This window comes from Sturnus vulgaris, chromosome 3 (genome assembly GCF_052056855.1).
Source record: "Sturnus vulgaris isolate bStuVul1 chromosome 3, bStuVul1.hap1, whole genome shotgun sequence".
In the NCBI taxonomy this organism is placed as follows: Eukaryota; Metazoa; Chordata; class Aves; order Passeriformes; family Sturnidae; genus Sturnus; species Sturnus vulgaris.
Window position 1 is genome coordinate 62,297,601 of NC_142245.1, and position 18,486 is coordinate 62,316,086.

The 18,486-nt window shown below is 36.4% G+C and overlaps 1 protein-coding gene across 14 annotated transcripts in view; it reads left to right on the plus strand.

The window, feature by feature from the left end:
• PTPRK (protein tyrosine phosphatase receptor type K) overlaps positions 1-18,486 on the plus strand; it is a 377,978-nt gene that overhangs the window by 113,188 nt on the left and 246,304 nt on the right. For all 14 annotated transcript variants that reach the window (XM_088161829.1, XM_088161832.1, XM_088161831.1 and 11 more), the window contains exon 3: positions 14,020-14,291. In XM_088161829.1, the coding sequence (XP_088017955.1) occupies positions 14,020-14,291 (272 nt within the window). The remainder of the gene's footprint in view (positions 1-14,019; positions 14,292-18,486) is intronic.

Sequence of the window (18,486 nt, forward strand, 5' to 3'; positions counted from 1 at the left end):
AGACAGTGAGGCACTGATCACTCACAGTAGCAAATGTGCTTGCTGACCTTTGAATTAAAGGGGAAATTGTGGCAGATATTAAAAATTATGACCTGTTGGTAGTTTTTCTTCCCAAAAGTTATACCTGCCTGTGATTTTAAACTTCAGCAGCATGGTTTACATAATATTATCATTCCCTTTTTTCATGGAAACTATTGATTCATTGGATGTCATGTAATATGAAAGCATTAGCATTCTCAAGCAAATGCTAATTTGCAAAAAATTAATATATACTCTGAATATAAATTGCAAAAATAAACTGACAATTCGTTGCTATGATACAGAACTAAGTTCTGCCAAAAGAGAAGCACAAAATTAAGGGCAGAGTTTGGAGTAATTGTTTTAGATAGGCTACAGGTGTCTGGCATTACATAGGTGTACATATTATGTGTATTCGATATAAGCTTTCATTTACTACTCTTGGCTTCACCCTCCTATATCCCTGCACACCCACAATGTCTGAAGGTGCCTTTTGTGTAGAACAATTGAGCCTTGCAGGAGAGAGGCATTTCTCCTGATAATTCTAGTAATATGCATCATTTTATATGCTGATTTTATCACACATTGTTCAAATTAGTTCATTAAAATTAAACATCACTGAATACTTCCATAGCCACCTGCACTGCCTTAATTCCTGTTTTGCTAAATGACTGAGCCATATGGTTGCTTCAAGCCTTGCCTTGCCCTTGCTGTGTTGAGTGTTACAAAAACGCTTGATAATATTCAAGGAAAAAAGTGCTTCTTTCAAAATATATCTTACATCTCTCAAGGCATTATTTTTATTCTGTTAAGTTTATCAGTAAATTTGCAACTAAAATCATAATTTGTACCTGGCATAAAAGGAACTAATAAGTTTTATTAGCTGTATGGACTTTAAAATTATTTTCACCTTTTGAAGGTTTTTATTTTGTTTTTTGTTTTGCTTTTTCTTCAGATAAAGCAGCAGCCTACTTGCTCCTGCAGCTCTGTGAATCCATTTATTTACGTGTTTATGTATCTTTTATGTAATAATGAGAACACTGGAGAAAGGAATGTGAGATGGCAGTCGCATTGAGCCAGAATCCTTTATTGCATTGACAGCTGATGGATTTCTTTTCTACCTTGCCACTATTTTCAGTCATGCACTTGGTTGCTTGCAGCTTTCCCCAAACCAGCAAACCCAAAACTCCCCAACACAAAGAGTTGATTCCTATGTAATTATGTGAACATGTTTAACTAATTTCTGTTGTTGGTCTCTAATTTTTGCTTGATGAATTAACACTCAAAATGGAAACTGCTGTGTCAGGGGTAACTTTGCTTTAAAAGGGGCAAAACTTTCCCAGAGTTGTGGGTTTCCTTGGTTTCACACAATTGTAGTTGAAGAAGCTGGTGCACCTGATGCCCCGGGGTGCAGTCCTGGACACTGCTTGGCTGCCAGCACTGCTGCTGCTGTCTCCCAGTTCCTGCCTTGTGCTGTCCACCAGTGTTCCAGCATGTCATCTCCTTTCAGAAGTCTACCCTGAGGTAGCTGTCTATAGCCTTGGCATTGTACTACACAAGCTGCTGAACTGTGGTCCCCTTGCCCATCCTTTCCCATTTCCATCATTTTGAACTAAAACAGACCCAGGAGGGGCATGAGAAGGGACTGTTTGAGAGCTGTGTAGGTGACACACACGATTCAGGGGTGCAAAGAGGCTGCCTGGCCATTCTGGATGGCCTGAATGGTGTTGCCTGTGAGTGCCCTGTCCACACTGATCCCTGTGGGCCAGAGAATAGCTACTCTTGCTGCTGACTTGGGCACCTTGGGAGTGGGCATTGAAATGAAGTGTCTTCTGTCCACCAGAACTGATGATCTTCAACTCCATAACCTTTCTTGACAGCATATTTAAATTGATAGTGAGCTAAGGTACCGATACTGGAGAGTACCAAGAAAGTTCTATAGTTTACTGAGGTTCAAATTTATTTCTCTAAATATACAAGGAGAAGAAAGGGAAGCAGTAGATACCACTTACATCGTTAAGTTTACGGAAGAAACATCTTGAAACTGAAAAGGCCTTATGGCAGGTGAAAAGCTGCTCGGAAAACACTTTCCTGTTGTTTTTGTTAGTGCCATAGATGATAGAATAACAAATATTTTTTGGCTGAGGTTATTCCAGTTACTCTACCTGTGAGCCAATTTGAAGGTAATCTGGGGTTCAGAAATGATTATGATACTTTGGGGCAGTACTCTTCAAGAAGAATTGAAAAATAATGAAGAAGTAGTAATTTGGTGAAACTGCTCAGGATTATTACGCTATTGTGAAAAAGGCAAAAAGGCAGACAGAACTGGTTTGTAAAGGATGTTCTGTGTAAATATATATTAAATAATCTTTTCAGGTGTTTTTTTCTTTTTCCTTAGTGCAGTTAGAAGAATAGGTACTTTTATTTTTGTATGGAGTATGTAAGGGGAATGCCTGTTCTAGAAAATCCGAGGACATCAGCAGAAATGACAGAGGGCTAAACAGCAGCATTTCCTCTGTGCAGTCTGGAGAAAATTAGGATTGTCTCTTTTACAGGACAGAAAAAGGAAATAAAACTTTTCAAGAAGTTAAAGGTTGGTGCAAAGAAGGGAGTAACCTAAACTTCATGTTGGCTGGTGGTAGGTTAAGCAGTAATAATCTTAAATTTTAGTAAGAGAGATTCAGGTTGATGACTAGATAAAATGTTAATTGAATTATGGGATTCAGTGCTTAATAGCTGTCTCTTACCAGAGTCAGAATTTTCTGCTATCTACTGTCATAGTCTTTTGTCCTGAAATATTTCTACGTGCATAAATGCCAGGAACAGTTGTCTTCAGTTTGGGAGAAAAGAATGTTCAGAGTCTATTGCCTATTTTTATCTATTTCAGTTGGAAAGAATAAAAATTCCTTTTTTTTTCTCCTAATTGCTGTGCATTTCCATTCTATATAGGGAAATTCTGGTTAGTTCTTGGTCTATCTAAAGAAGGTTGATATAAGAGGAAAAAATATTTGATCTTTTTCAAAAAAACCTTTTTTAGTAACTACTCTGTCATGATTAACAGCTGTGCTTATTTTCTAAATTTTTATATTCCCTTCACAGCGATTTTTCTTTTCGTTTTTTAGAAAAGTTTAATGTTAGAAGACAATATTATAAGATTAATCTCTCTTCATTTTCTGAGATGTTACTTGATTCCTGAGTATCTTATTTGGACATTCAGAACATTCGAAGGCAGTATTATGATTCATGGTTGTTAACAACTTCAGCTTTCCTTTATGGTTTCAGCAAATTCTAATTTTGAAAGAAAAGTTTCAGAGTCTGAAATTATATTCTTAGTTCAGGTTAAGCTATACATTCATTTAGGAAGTACAACTGAAAAACCTTTATTTAAAAGCCTAATCACAGCTTAAAAAAAATAAAAGAAAATAGCTTTTGGATGACTGGGTACTCTGATATCGGTACTGTGTCACTGGAGAAAACAAAAGTGGGAAATAAATCACAGAAGATACTTGCATTAAATTACCTCTGGAACATAGGTTCAATCTCCTAATAGCCCAAATAATTAAGTACAGTGTTTGACTAATGAATATTAGTGTTAAAAGTTCACCAGTTGTCTGAAATGGAGGCAAGGTTCTCATCCTTCATATGGTACATATTTGGGTAGATTTATCAGGTTTTTTGTATTTTTTGGTAATTTAGGTTAATCATATTAGTTGGTGCCAAGGAAATGCTCCAGCTACATGAAGTTACCAGCTATATATTATGGGCTTGGATGAATATGTTTAGTATTTTGTTGGCATTGTGAACATCAGTATTCAAAATAGAGGAGGATTTAAATAGCATTAGCATGTATAAAGTAGATATTTGGAAGCAAAAAGCTGTTTCAAATTTTTATTAATTGAAAAGTGTGGTGTCAGGAGCAAAGATGTGAATCTTCATAAACCAAGGTGTTTTTTGAAATGAAAACAAAAATCCCCCAAACAACAAGAAAGAAGACCAAGCCCCATTGAGAGCTGTTGAACTTCAAGTTTTTTCTGAAACAGCAGTCCTAGTTATATGCAGTCTTTCTCCTTGCTGTTCTCCTGGCACTGGACACTGAGACAAATTATTTCTTTCAAAACACTATAAAAAATGCTAGTATGCTAGCATGAGTGATTTTTATAATTGATAGGGTTGTTTCCATCCATTTCAGGACTATTTCCCTGTAGAAGAAAGACTGTGTGTACTAGAGTGTAAAACTAGTTGAGCTGCTAATATAACTTGGGAAGCAAGGGTCTTATAAGGAGAGCTTATTTATCTGTTTGTTTTGAAACAACTAATTTGGATGGAAAATACAATGACCTCTCAGACATCCTAGGCTCCATAATGGCTGATGGAGATGCAGCAGGGATCCAGCCACATGCAGGTTATAGCCTTGACTCTGGGTGTAATGTCTTAATGCTAATCACTTGAAGTGTTTGGGAGAGAAGAGTAGTTGATGTCTGTGGAGCAGAGGGCTGTTAGCAAGATGTGAAGCACGACGAGAGTTGTCACACACCATAAACCCCACGTCTTTGTTTTAACTGCAAGCTCCGGCGTCTAGGAGAGCAAGGAATTCTAATTTCTGAACTTAAGGTTTTAATGTGTTTTGTAAACCATCCTGGGTTTCAAGACAAAGGTTTTATCCATGTTTTGGCTTGGGTTATTTTTGTCCTTTTTTTGTAATTTTTATCGCCTGTATGAATTCTTTCTGGTGCGCAATGTGTATTCAGGGTTTTTAATTTAGTTTCTGTGGTAATTAATATAGTGGTGCATGAATCCCCATACTCTTGGGTAATGTATTCTTCAGTGCATTTTTTGCATATGCATGCTTCATGGATTTTGACTGTTCTCTTTAGGTGTTGTTAAATTATTTATTAAAATACTTATAGGACTTCTTGCACTTGTCAGATCAACGTTACCATCAGTAACTGGAAAATCAAAATAATTTCAGAAGTTTTCTGTATGTGATCCTTTTTTTTAGCTTCTTCCTTCCCATCTATGTCATATTCAACTCTTTACAGGGCATTCAGTGTCAATGTACCACACATGTTAAATTGCTCAAGATTTTATTTTACAAATATGCATAACCATGTGTTGATGGTCTGGAAGACAGATGGAAGACTTCTTTGGAACTTAATAGATTTCAAGGTTTCCAGCTTTTTTCCTTAAGCAAGTACTTGAGTTCACTAGAGAGTACTGCTGTTATATTGACAAAGGCTTGACTTATGGTTGTACTCAACTGGAGTATGAGTCACTACAGAGTGAGGTATGTACTTCAGAGGGGAGGTCAGATGATATTTTGAAGAGCAGCAAACAAATCTGTCTTCTAATTGCATAGCGTGAATATTATTTCCACTATTTAAATATTGTTTTATATTATTTTTCAAAACTCCTATCAGTGGTAATCCTTCCCAGCAGTTGGTTCTTAACTCATGTTGTGCATTTAATCAAGGAATATACAACTCCTTAAATGTACCTGTAAAAGTAGCAAAGCCTGGAAATAACAGCGATTCTTCTGGTCACTGTTGCATAAAGCAATGCTCTGAGAAAAATTGATTTCATAACAGGAAATATTACTATTTGGTGCTGAGAAAAAGTGAGTGAAGAGAAAGGAATTAATATTCCTCCTATTACCTAAAAACACAGTGAAAATATTTTATGAACTTCCCATGCTTTAAATAAATTCTAAGACTACTATAAAAAATAGAGAACATTTAATTTCCTTGTCTGATAGGTCTGTAATAGCAGTTGTTATCTGCTGTCACATATGGTAAGGAACATTTATTTAACTATTGGTGATGCTTGGGAGTAGTATTCTCAGCAGATTGTTAATTCTTATTTTCTCCTGTGACATGCTTATCCAGGGAATGACTGGTTTTGTTTCTGTTTTCAGTTTCAGTGTTTTAAACTGATAGGAGTAAGTATCTTCTCAATGTACTTTTAATACTGTTGCTTTTAGAAGAATGACTAGTGTGTTAAAGACTCTCTGAGTATGAATGTACATTCAAAATTTTGATTTTTTCCCATTCAGTTTAAGTCTAAATGCCACTTAGTACTTAGGAGGGGAAAAAAGCCTAGAATGTTTGCAGAGTATTTTTTAGCTGGCAACAAAAATAGTAGTAAAAAAGATAAATTTTGATCTACCTTTGTCTAAATTCTTTCAAGTTAGTTGAAACAAGTTATTAGTAACTGTGTTTTTAAATGAGGAAAATTCCGCTTGTCTTCAGTTTCGTCTCTTATCTTGATTCGGGTCTGGTTCTTGCTGGACTTTCCAGGAGTCAGTTCGTTTCCCTCACCTCGCAAAAAATCAAACTTTTCTGACTCCTTGCCTCTCTCAAGAGGAAGGTACAGCTGTTCTGGGTATTTTATTATGGGATTTGTGTGTTGCTTTGCAAGAGTCTGATGAGCATAGATGGAGGAGGGCATGGGGTAGGAGTAAAAGTCCTGTGAATTGCAGTGGCTGTGAGCTTTTGGGTCACCTTGGCTGACATTTGTGAATTCTCTGTGAACCTTTTTTCATGCGCTGCAGCAAATGCACAGCAGCACACCAAAGACTTAAACAAGTGTTCAGTACTGACATTTTCTATAAGACTGTCTGCCCTATAATACTCTAAATATTTTCATGTCTCACTTTAATTTCTATCCAAAAACATAATATGCCACAGAAATAGATAATTTGATCCCCATCTCTTGTAGCATCCTTAGTAAAGTATGTCTCTTTTATCATCATCTGAAACATTTAAATGCTGGATGTTCAGCAGTGCTGGTGATACAGCGGCATCCCAGACCTGCAGGTGGATACAGAATGGCCAACACTGGTCTCTCATCCTGGAGGGTCTGTCACAAAAATGGGTGGTACAAAGCTAACACAGAGGGAGATGTCTGTGCATTACTGCTCACCTTATCCAGTCAAGTAATATCAGAGCAGCTAACAGAAATAGTGAAGAAAAATGGATTTAAACTCTTTTCTGCACCTGTTTTTCATACAGTGAAGTTGTTGTGAGTGTATTAGCTAAAGGTCCCTCACATGAAAAAAGGGGGAGAAAATTACCATACCTCAGAAACTGCCATGTCATCATGGTGTATTTTCTCTGCATCAGTATAAACAAATCCACAGGATTTTGGTGTTATGTATGAGAAAATGATGAATTCCAGCACTTCCAGAGTGTATGTTTTTCATATTTATTAATTTCTAAAATGTTAGTATGGAGAGCAACAAAACTTTTGTAGCTATCTCCAGCCCCCGGAACAATTTTTAGTCAAAAGTTCATCGTGAACATTGTTGCAAATGCTGCATGCCTTTGAAACAGAGATTTTTCATATCTCGTTTTCCCTTTAATTGCAGACATTTTCCTGTTCTCATGGAATTGAACGAGTCATGAATGATATTACTTTCAAGCCAGTAGTATCATAGTTGTAAATACTGGTAAAGTGCTATACTGCCCACGATTTGATGCTGCTTTTATTTGCCTTGCCCGGATCAGTGATGTCAGGCTGTGTCGCTGTTGCTTGACCTCCGTGGGTGTGGTTAATGGGAGAATCCCAGTTGCATGACCTTGCTGTGGAGCAGGGCTTTTGGCATCAACAAGTACAGCCTGGAGGGCAGGACACCTTCTCTCATCCTGTGAAATTGCAATGTCAGCGTGAAATTGATGAATTGATGAGCTCTTGTGGTCCATGAGGCTAAGTTTCTGTTCAAACTGAGTGCTCTGCTTTTATTTTTACAGTGTGGCTTAATAACCTGCTTTGGGTTGGTTCTTTTAATAATTCTCATTTTATATTGGAAGTAGGAAACCCCCCAAAAGATTTGCATTCTCCAGAAAAATTTCCCCTGCCTGTATTGTATATTTCTGTTGTTATTTTTAATCTCTGTAGAAAGCTCAGAGTCTTATCTTGACTTGCATTTGAGTTGTGGTGCCTTGGAACTTAGCTAGGCAATGAAGTTGTAATTCATGATCCTGATTCACCCCCCCGCTTTCACTTTGACAATCTGTAAAGTACTTGAAACAAGCCTTCAACAATTTGAGTCTTGTGTAAGGAATGATACTGTAAACAAGTGAAGTAAGTGGAAAGATACCTCTGAATTGTAGCCATCTAAAGAAATTTTGGAGAAATCTTGTGTTGTTTACACGAATAACATTATTTTAAATTTTTTTTAGAACCGAAGCAGGTGAAATCAGGATATAACTATATTGAATATTTTAAGTGTGTATCAAATAATGTATCTTAAGTAAGATTATAGTGTTACAAAGTAACATTTTTCTCTAGACACACTCCTTAAGGAGCATCCTTAACTGATGGCAGAGGATACTAAAATTAAAAACCCTAACAATGTCTCTAGTTTTTCTTCATAATTTCTTTGGGGGTTTTTTTCTGTTTTTTTTTCCTGTCCTAGGGTTGCAGACCTTTACCATTGGGTAATGGATGAAAAGGCTGTAATGGTTTGAGGTTTTATTAAACCCAAGCACATGGAGGTTTCCTTGGAGTGTATTTAAAGTATTCATAGGCTTTGATTTTTTTGTTTAGAAAAGAATATCCTTTCTGCAAGAAGAAAAATTTAAGACCTTTTGACTTTTTATAATTAGCCTTTATTTTTTCCCTTCTTGTAAACTACAGACATACAATTAAAGGGCTCTGTCAAACTGTCACGGGAAAGACGTTCTCCAAAGAACAAAATAGGCATAAATACTATTGCATGTGAAATATAAGTTTTCTGCGAATTAATATACATGTTTCTGAACTTTTCTTTGCTGTCTACTTCCGGTTGCAATCATATTTCTCTATTTCAGTGTCTGTTCTTTGCCTGCAGTCTCTCCTAAATGTTGCCCAAGCATAATCAGGGACTATGTTACACAGTCATTATTAAAAGATAAAAAGGTCACATAGTCTCCAGCTTTAGGATAGGGCACATAAGTGCCTGAACCCCCCACTTTGTGTAATTGACATTGCATTCACAGGCAGAGAAATTACCAAAGAATGTCCCCAAAATGGAGATGGTTTGATAGTTCTTCTTTGGAGGAAAGAGGATTTGCAAGAGCTGAAGACCAGCCTGCTGAAAATTACAAGTTTCACACTTCAAATGCAAACCCATTTTTCAGGAAGCAAAGAAGTGAGAGAAAATAATTTGATTGGGAAACTGCTCTGTCACACTGATACCTGACAGTGGGCAAATTTTCTTTTATATAAGGATTTATTTTTTAATCTTAACATGATTTCTTAGCTTCGATTAACTGCTAGGTGATAAGAGAGCTTGGTTTTCAGTAGGGGACAAAATCTAAGACTTTTCACAATTAATTAGTTGAAGAATTCATTTATTCTGAAATGATCTGCCCTTGCCACTGAACTAGGACATCAAGTTTAATGCTTATCTAAATAAATAAAAGGCGGTGAGAACTATGAGGTGTACACAGTTAGGTTTAATAAAATGGCTCAGGAAAAGTCTGGTAGCTTTTATTCCATAGCTGTGTAGATGCCTTTTAGGAAGTTTGTGAATTAAAGGCCAAGTAGGCGTCAAAATCTTCCTGGAAGACTGATCCTAAAGCTGAACTGTTTGCATGGACTTGGTCAAAGCTTAGGAGGCAATGCCATTTAGCTGTTTCATAGTTGGATTTTTCTGTTCTGTGTAGGAGAGAATTGGATTGACCTTTTACATCAGGAATAATATCAGAAGCTATTAACTGGCAAATAGATTAAAAGCACTTCAGAGAAGAAAAGCTAAATGAGAGGATGGAGTTTGCTTTGGAGAAATCTAAACTACATTCAAGTAGGAAAAATTAACACTTAAGCTTCTTGAGGGAAAGAGAGCATATTTATGATTTTTAAAGATTTCAAATTCACAAGAATGGAGAAGATGCTTCTGAGAATTACTGAAAGAAAAATGAAAGAGCATCACTCACTGTCAGGCTACAAAAAAAATTTTCAAGAAAAATATTATTGATGTTGTGTGCATTTTGTAACTGCACTAACTGCCATAGTAACTAAAGACAACATGCTGGAGCATGGTGAAAAATAGGGAGAGAAAGGAACATTTAAGAGCAATGGATCTTTTTTCAGGCACAAATGATGACATTGGATACTTGTTTCTTTCATTTCTTTGCAGCATCATCCAAAGATGAAATTTACCATTTCTATCTTGTAAGAACAAAAAATGAACTTCTGCTCTTTCACGTTACTTTTTTTCTCAATTGAATTAAATATGTTGATTTGTTTTGTTTTTGTTTTTTTTTGTTTTTGTATTTTTGTTGTTTTGTTTTTGTTTGTTTTGTTTGTTTGTTTGTTTGTTTTGTTAATAATTTAATATTTTCTTTTGTATAATTTTGGGACTCAATGGAGTAACTCACTTGCAATTGACTCCCTTCTTGTTAAACCTTAATGGAAACAGAACACAGATTAGTGTGTTTTTTCTTCCTAGTTTTCAAGGGAAATGGGTGCATACAGTGTTTTACATCTGCTTGTGCATGCCTAACCTTATTAGGCCAGTAACAATGGGAAAAAAATCGTGGAGCCTGGCTCTATTGGGATTTAATGAAACATTTAGTATTAGTGCTAGCTAATACTAACTGCTGCTCTTTACCTTTCTGGCAACTTTGGTGTGTTGACCTTGGCCAGCCCCTCACCCTGCCCTTTTTTGGTCCTTTCCTCAGCAGTACAAGGGGGAAAATAGTGTGGGCAAGCCCATGTGTTGAGACAAAGACAGGAGCAGTTAATCTGTAAGTCACCAGTTACTGTCGCAGATAAGACAGATTCGTCTTGGGGGAAAAATTAAACAAATTTCCGGCCCAACACAGGGGGATGGGAACAGGGGGCTGCAGTCAGTCCATTGCACTTGGTGTCTGCTGCTCCTTCCTCCTCCTCACCCTGTGTCCCTGCTCCAGCCTGGAGCACCACCGGGAATCGTTAGCTGTAGCATTTGCTCTAATCTCTCACTGAATATCTCAGACAGTTAGGTAATCTTGGGAATTGATGAGATTGTGAGCAATTCCCTTTTTTATACTTTGCATTTCTGCCAAGACCAATAATATCTTAAGATATTATGAAGAATTTGCAATAATATAATTATTAATAACTAATATTAAGATATTGCAAGCATATATAAATGGGGGGAAATTCCTAAGTCTTTCAATCCTATTGTATTTATTTACAAGTAAAGAATTGCTTTTTAATGAAAGGTGTAAGAAAGTATTTTGTATGTTTTCCAAAGATATAATTTTGCTGTATAGTTTACTCTGGCATTGGCTTCTGATTTTCTTGGAGTAGGTAGATGACTGAGGAGGGAACAGGATTCTGTATATTTGTGGAATACAGCTGCTTAAGTTTAAAAAATGGAGGAGAAGGGAAGTAGTTTCCAAGATGCTGAACAGATGCTTTGGCTTTGTGATAAATGGTCTATGAATGCTGTCTGGAACATTTCACAAAGTGCTGTAAAACTAACATGTAGATAGATGTAGGCAAATTTGATGCTAAGTATTTTTAAATGATGAAAAATTAGGTTGAGAAAGTGGAGTACTATAAAATATGTTGATATGTTAAAAATGCATGTTGAAGCTTCGAAAGAAAGGCTATAGCAGATTCCCTTACTATAGAAATAAGATCTTTAAACACTTCTAGTTTATTTGTTGTAATTTGAGTTTGATTTTCATTTCCTTCCAATGGTTTTATCTTGAGAGAAGCATTTTTAAAAATCTGCAAGATTTGATTGTTATACTCTTTCTTCATTCCTGCCCCCTCCCCCCCACAATTTACTTTCAGAAAATGTTGGAGGGTTTATCTTCTTCTGTGTCTTAGCTTCAGAAATATTAGAAGTAATTTTTTTTTTCTGGTAGGAAAGAATGAGTTGCTTTTTGTGTACCGCTTAAAAATATTTGCAAGATAAAGTAACAAAGGCAAAGAGGCAATTTAGATGGCCATGGACAATTAAGGCTACCAGTGTGGGAAGCAGTCTGTAATTTTTGGCTGAACTTTTTCAGTTTTCCAATGCTAATGTGGAAGGAAAAATCCTCAAATTGCTAATGTACAGCCTCCTCCTGCCACATGCATGGTATTTAGTAACAAAACTTTTGAAAATGTTATTCTCTGGTCTGATGATCAGGTGCTTATAAGAACATACGTATTAGTAAAATAGAGATTACAAACAGGCATGTTATTAAGTTTATTCTAGAGTCAAGGGGCATAAAAATTGCACACCAGTGGATGTGGTTTACAAACAATTTCTGAGGCAGTCATCAACTGATGCTAGATGATAATCTTTAAAGACTTAAAGTAACAGCAAACCTAAATAGCATAAGATTCCTTTGTGTTTTTATAAATGCCTATTAATGATGAAAAAATAACCAGGAATTGCTACTTTACCAAATTCTTCAATAGAAAAATAAATAATAGATTCTGTATATAATTCTGAATATGAACTGGTTGCTTATATTACATTATAGTAGTTTTCTTTAAACACTCCTTTAAAGATGACTACTAAAAATATAGATTTCAATGCACTGTGCTTTAATAAGAACAGTTTTCATTCTGCAATATTACTTCCTCTTTTTTTTTAAATGTGTTTTAGCACAGACTTGCTTTACAGGCTAGTAAATTAGCATCTCACACAGATGATTTAATCCATGTACATAAATTTTCATCTTTTCCTGAGCAACAGCTTGTGAACAATTTTCAGAATGCCTAATAAAACTGTTTAGGAGACACTAGAACATGCTAATTCCTTGTTGTCCAAAAATCAAAGGATAAAATTTGATGTACAAAATGATAATAATTTATATGAACATACTTCATAGAAAGTTTTTCACCAGAATTCATGTACATACTCCCAGGACTTCTGAGAGACTACTCATTTTGGCAAATGTTCACAAATCCATTATTTTTTTAAGTTTAGGTTAAATTTTTTTCTCTATTTTTGACGGATTTAACCGGGACTTTCTTCACAAAAAAAGACTTTTTACTATGATGACCTTTAGAACTGAAAGTCAAAGGAAAATCTGTCAACAGGAGGATTCTGGAATCTCTAAGCAGATGGGTAGATAAATTTAAGAAACTTTCCTGTAAAAATGATTCAGTTCATATGTTGAATTGGATTTTCTCACTTGGTTGGAAAGGTCAGCCTGGCATACCCTCTCTAGCAAACTTGCTTCTGTGGGGTTCACTCACCTGGTCCAGAATTGTCACTCTTGATGAAATGGATCAACTCTAGGCTAGGTTTGATGACAGCCTGTCTTTACCATCCATTCTGCAGAACAGCAGGACAGACTTGATTCATTATTACTGCCTATATAACATGTTGAAACATATGACTTCCTTTCTGCCTTTGTTGCTAGACAGGCACAGCCTATTTTGTCTTGTGCATATTTGTAATACATATTTACAAGCTGGACACTCTTCTAGCAGTAGAAACTTCTGTCATCCCCTTAAATCCATTGGCAAATGGAGCAGCAAACAAAACTTTCCCAAAGAAATTTGGCTTGGTCTCCCAAGTCAGCTATTTCCATTGCTAATATATCTCCAATTCAAGCCTGCCTCTTTTTTTTGTGTGTAGAAAAGGGTGTGATAAAGCTGCAATGAGGAATGTGAACCTTTTTTTTTGTTTTGTTTTCAGAAAATCTGCCAAGCAAGTTGTGAGAATTTTGGCCTCAGTGGCCTCAGAATAATCATGGTCCTTAACTTCTTTTGTTAGTTTTTTCCCCATCCATCCCCACCCTATTTCCAAGTATCTGATCCTAAAACAAGAGAGAGAAAAGTTTGTAGGTGGAGGTATCTAGAAAACTCCTCAGAGATATGTGATATCTTCTTAGGTACTGCTTCAGTCATGTGTCTAGCCATTTAATAGCTTGTTGGATTTCATGCCACTTGAATTTTGAGGTTTATGGGATAAGAAAACCTATGCATTTCATCCTTTTTCCACAGTGAAGAATCAGATTCTTATTATTTATCCTTTTCCTTAATGCCACTTTTTTTCCCCCCCTTTCCCACTCCCCACTTTCTTAGGATCGTATATGATAGTGATTTCATCAGACCATGACCCTGGGGAAAAGACTCGACTTCAGCTTCCAACAATGAAAGAAAACGATACTCACTGCATCGATTTCAGCTACCTCCTGTACAGCAAGAATGGAGGAAACCCAGGCACTTTGAACATCCTCGTTAAGGTGAACAAAGGACCACTGGCTAATCCCATCTGGAATGTCACTGGCTCCACTGGCAAAGACTGGCTTCGAGCAGAGTTGGCTGTCAGCACTTTCTGGCCCAATGAGTATCAGGTAAACTTGCAATAAATTCACACCACTTTATAATATTCACTGAGTACACTTTGTGTTGTTTTGATCTGTTCTGGTGAAGTATTCTCCCAGTGTCCTCAAATGAAATATTCCATTCACTATAAATAATTGTATGGGAATGCATATTTTTTTATACCAAGTGATTGTCCAAAGTTATCTGTTATTGTATAATAGAAAAAAAAAATAGCTGGAAAAAAGCCTTGTTAAAAGAAATGGTAAGGTTAAAATCCAGGAACATCAAAAATTATAAACTCCCAGAAATAAATTGCCTGTGCAACTGTAATTTGTACTTGTCTTCCCTCCTCTTTTGTGTATGCTTGTGTTACCATGTCTAATTACATGACCGTAAACTGTGTTTTTTTCCAGATGACATTTGCTTCATTTGCTGTGCAGGCAGAATGGTGCTCACCTAATGAGCAGCTGTTCAGGATGTGTTTTTTTTTCCTGTTTGCTTGCTATGGGACAAAACCACCTGCAGCATAGGCCTGTTGTTTGGAGGGAAAATTTGTTTTGTTATTACTAGATGCTGTTATTTGATTTGTTTGATTAACCTGAGAAAGTACCTGCAGCTGTTTTACTCAGTGGGTATTTGGTGTGAAGGATGAATCTCATACATGGGCATTTTTGTTCTGGCTGTAGGAGTGGGAAGAGTTGGATTACATGTGCTCACCTGAATTGTTACACCATGAGGTGTTAATGTGCTTACAGGCCCCTATCTAAATATTCCTCATTAGTGCTCTTGCAAATAGTTTGGATATCCAGAATACTTAAACGAAGGAAAGTGGCTGCTTTTTTAAGGTTTTGTTGAATAGTGGTATTGTAGGAATGTATCTTAAAAGCTCTTTTATCTAAAGTTTATTGTGATTCCCCACTATCAAAATAACATCCATAAACAAGCTTCAGTGCAAGTAGCCTTACAAATATGGTGAAAATTATGTAATTTGCTATCATTTTATGGAGTTTTTTTGAGTTTTGTTTTGCTGGCTTTAATGTTTTTATTTATCAAGAAATTTCACCTACCAGTGGCATTGAAGCTGAGTAAAATTTGATTTCAAATTCTGAAGTCTGGTTCCAAAAAGCTTGGCTTTTGAGGAGGTGCTTTATTAACCCTTTTCAAGTTGCTGGAAAGTACCATTTGGTGTCCTTAAACAAACCTCGGGAGCCTTTTATAACAGAACAGTAGTGATCAAGCATAGCAGCATTATATGCAGTAAATCAGGTTTCTGCTGACAGATGGCCAGGCTTGACAATGAGATTGGTGGTTGGGGCCTTATCTTAGCAACGTGGGCATTTTTCACCTACGTTATAACCTTCACATTATCTCTCCACAGACTCTGCTTAAATTCATTCCTTCCCTTGCTTGGTCATCCAACAGAATATTGAAATCAGGTGTAACCTAGTTTAAGTTTAAATTAAGCATAAGCCTGGAGTAGAACTGGAAGACTGCTAATGCAACCTGCTGTGATTTGTGGCCAACTGCACAATTGCTTTTATGAACAGGGAGGGAAATCTGCATGCTATCTATACACAGCTGCTTGTTTGCACAAGCAGGGTTGGTATTTTTGTGGTTTTGGTTCCTTCAGCTCTCAAGGTTCACATTCAACATTGCTCCTGATAGATTTTTGTTTGGTTGTTTTTTGTTTTTTTTTAATTTGTTTTTTTCCCCTTAGTTTTAAGTTGAGTTATGCTTTGGAATGGGAATATTTTTTTATTTTTCGCATGAGTTCCACGCTGTACAGTTGTAGATTATGATTTTGGCACTTTTATCTACCTGTTGGTCAATGAGTTTAGCTAGCACTGAGGAAACTAAGCAATTATTTATTATAGAATATAATAACAAGATGGAAGTGGTTCTTTATTAACCTGGGAATTGGATCCTTGCCTGTACAAGCAGGGTGACTGCTAGAGATCACTGCCTAGCCCAGTTGTTTGCATGTACTTTGTTACAATCAGGTCAACTTCACTGCCATTTCCTTCCCTTTTAAGTGAAGGAGGAGGGTAGAGATTACCTGGGGCTGAATAGCACAGGTTGCACTCTTAAGGAAGTCTGGTGTGGTGACTTGGAGGTTAGCAGCATGGCCAAGGGAGTGTGAGTGTTGCACCTTGGCTAATTAGCTCCTAAACTGCATTTCTGTACTCTGCTGTGCTCTGTTGAAACATTACTGCTTCCTGTTCAAAACTAACAGAGTGTTTCTACATGTCACTCTAGTAGATAATATTAATTCAGTTTATGCATTTTTGGATGGATTTAACACTTCCTTTTACTCACAGGAATATATTTTTTAAATAATCAATTTCCATAACTTTCTTTTACTGTATTCTGATGGGCAATTACTTATATACTTATTTTCTTTACTTTTCAAAACATAGTACAGTTTATTATAATAGCTTTACTGGATAAAACTTTTTGTCTAGTTTTGTACCCTGTCTCTGCTGCAGATAGCAGTGGAAGCTTGTAGAAGAGTTTAGGAACAGGAGAAACTCATGGTCATGCCTCCCCCAGAACACACTTCCAGTCTTGAGCATATATGTGGTTCAAGAGCTTTGAGATTAAGAACCTAAGTGATGCCTTTTTGTATTCCTGATAGTAATTTTCTTTTCTGCAATGATTTAAGCTTCTAGTGTCTACAGTATACATGACAAGGAATTCTGATGTTAATCCATGTTAGGGCTGCTCCTGGGGGTTTCTCCAAGCCTGAGGCCTGTAATTCTTCAGTTGTCACATTTTGCACTTGGGGAGTTTCAGAAGTCCTGTAATGATACAATCTGTCTCCTGTCTCCTGCTAGCAAGGCATCTGCAACCACTGCTCTGCTTGTTTAACATGTGGATGAACTCTCGAAGAAATAGGGTTTGATTAGAGAATCCCTTGGGATCAAGGTTGATTTGATTTTGGTACTTGTTAGTTCTGGAATTTTTTTTTATCACTCTGTTGGAAATATGCTACCTTTGACCTGTCTCAAGTTTGCTTCAAAGGAAAAATATTTTGGGATTTTTGTTGTTCAAACTTTGTAAGTGACTAGGAGTTCTATCTCATTGTTTTCTTTGTTGGTTACTGTAATGAATTTATTTTAATTGAGATGTTTATTCCTTTATTTTAATTGAGATGTTTATTCCTGTCTGGATGAATTGTTTTGTCTAAGGCTTCTGTTCATTTCCCCAAGTTCTCTCCTGCTTTGCACAGTAGGGGTTATCTGACTGCTGAGGGCTGCCTCTTCCTTTCTGCCTCTGTCACAGTCATTTTTCCACTTCCCTTGCTACCTATGTCATTGCTTTTTAGTTTGGATTTGTCTATTTGTGGACAGTTTGATTTTTGTTTTTTTTTAAATACTGTCTCCTAAAAGTCCTTGTTAGCTATTATTTGTATGGTCTCCCCCTCCCCCTCAGCAGATTTGTTTTGCTTCTACAGGATCACATCTGTGCTCGCTCACATGTGAGATCCACTGTAATGTGAACCATGGGCTTTTCAGTTTTGGTTTTATATTAAGTTTATATCTGATGTTTATATCAGAAACTGGTAAATAAACTCTTGACTTGGAACTGTAAATTTCAAACTTGTAAAACACTACTTGGTTTCTTTAGGTTCTTTAAAAATTCACTATACAGTAACGGTGCTCTGTACTTTAGGCAAATGTGCTGGCTGGGATACTGGCTTCATAGCAGTGACGTTGCACCTGAAAGTATAGCTGCCAAAGTAAAAATATTGAACTGTATTGAACAAAAGGTCTCTTATCAGTTCAGAAATGCTGCAGGAAAACTCTGGAAAACCAAATAATTTTCTTGCAGAATTGTGAATCCTGATTTCGATAATTTGTTCATTATTATAATACTTACGATTTATAGGATTTGCAAAACTTTAAATTACTCAAAGATCTTGGAAAATTACTTTTCTTTATGATCTTGAAAGGTCTTGAAACTGTAATAGAAGTATAACAGGAGGATGGTAGACTGAAGTTTGAGTAATGGTGTGTACAGTTGGGCCATATGCCACATAAGGTAGGAAACAGATTTCATGTGAAATATGAGAATTTGTTGCCTTTTTGGATATGAGATCACTATTCTGAACTTGTAGACATGTGAGACTCTAAACAAGCTGCATGCATAAAAATTTGGGAAGACGGGGTTAGGTGTGATTTAGTCATTTGATATAGCTCAGGAAGGAAAGCCACTAGTGAAATG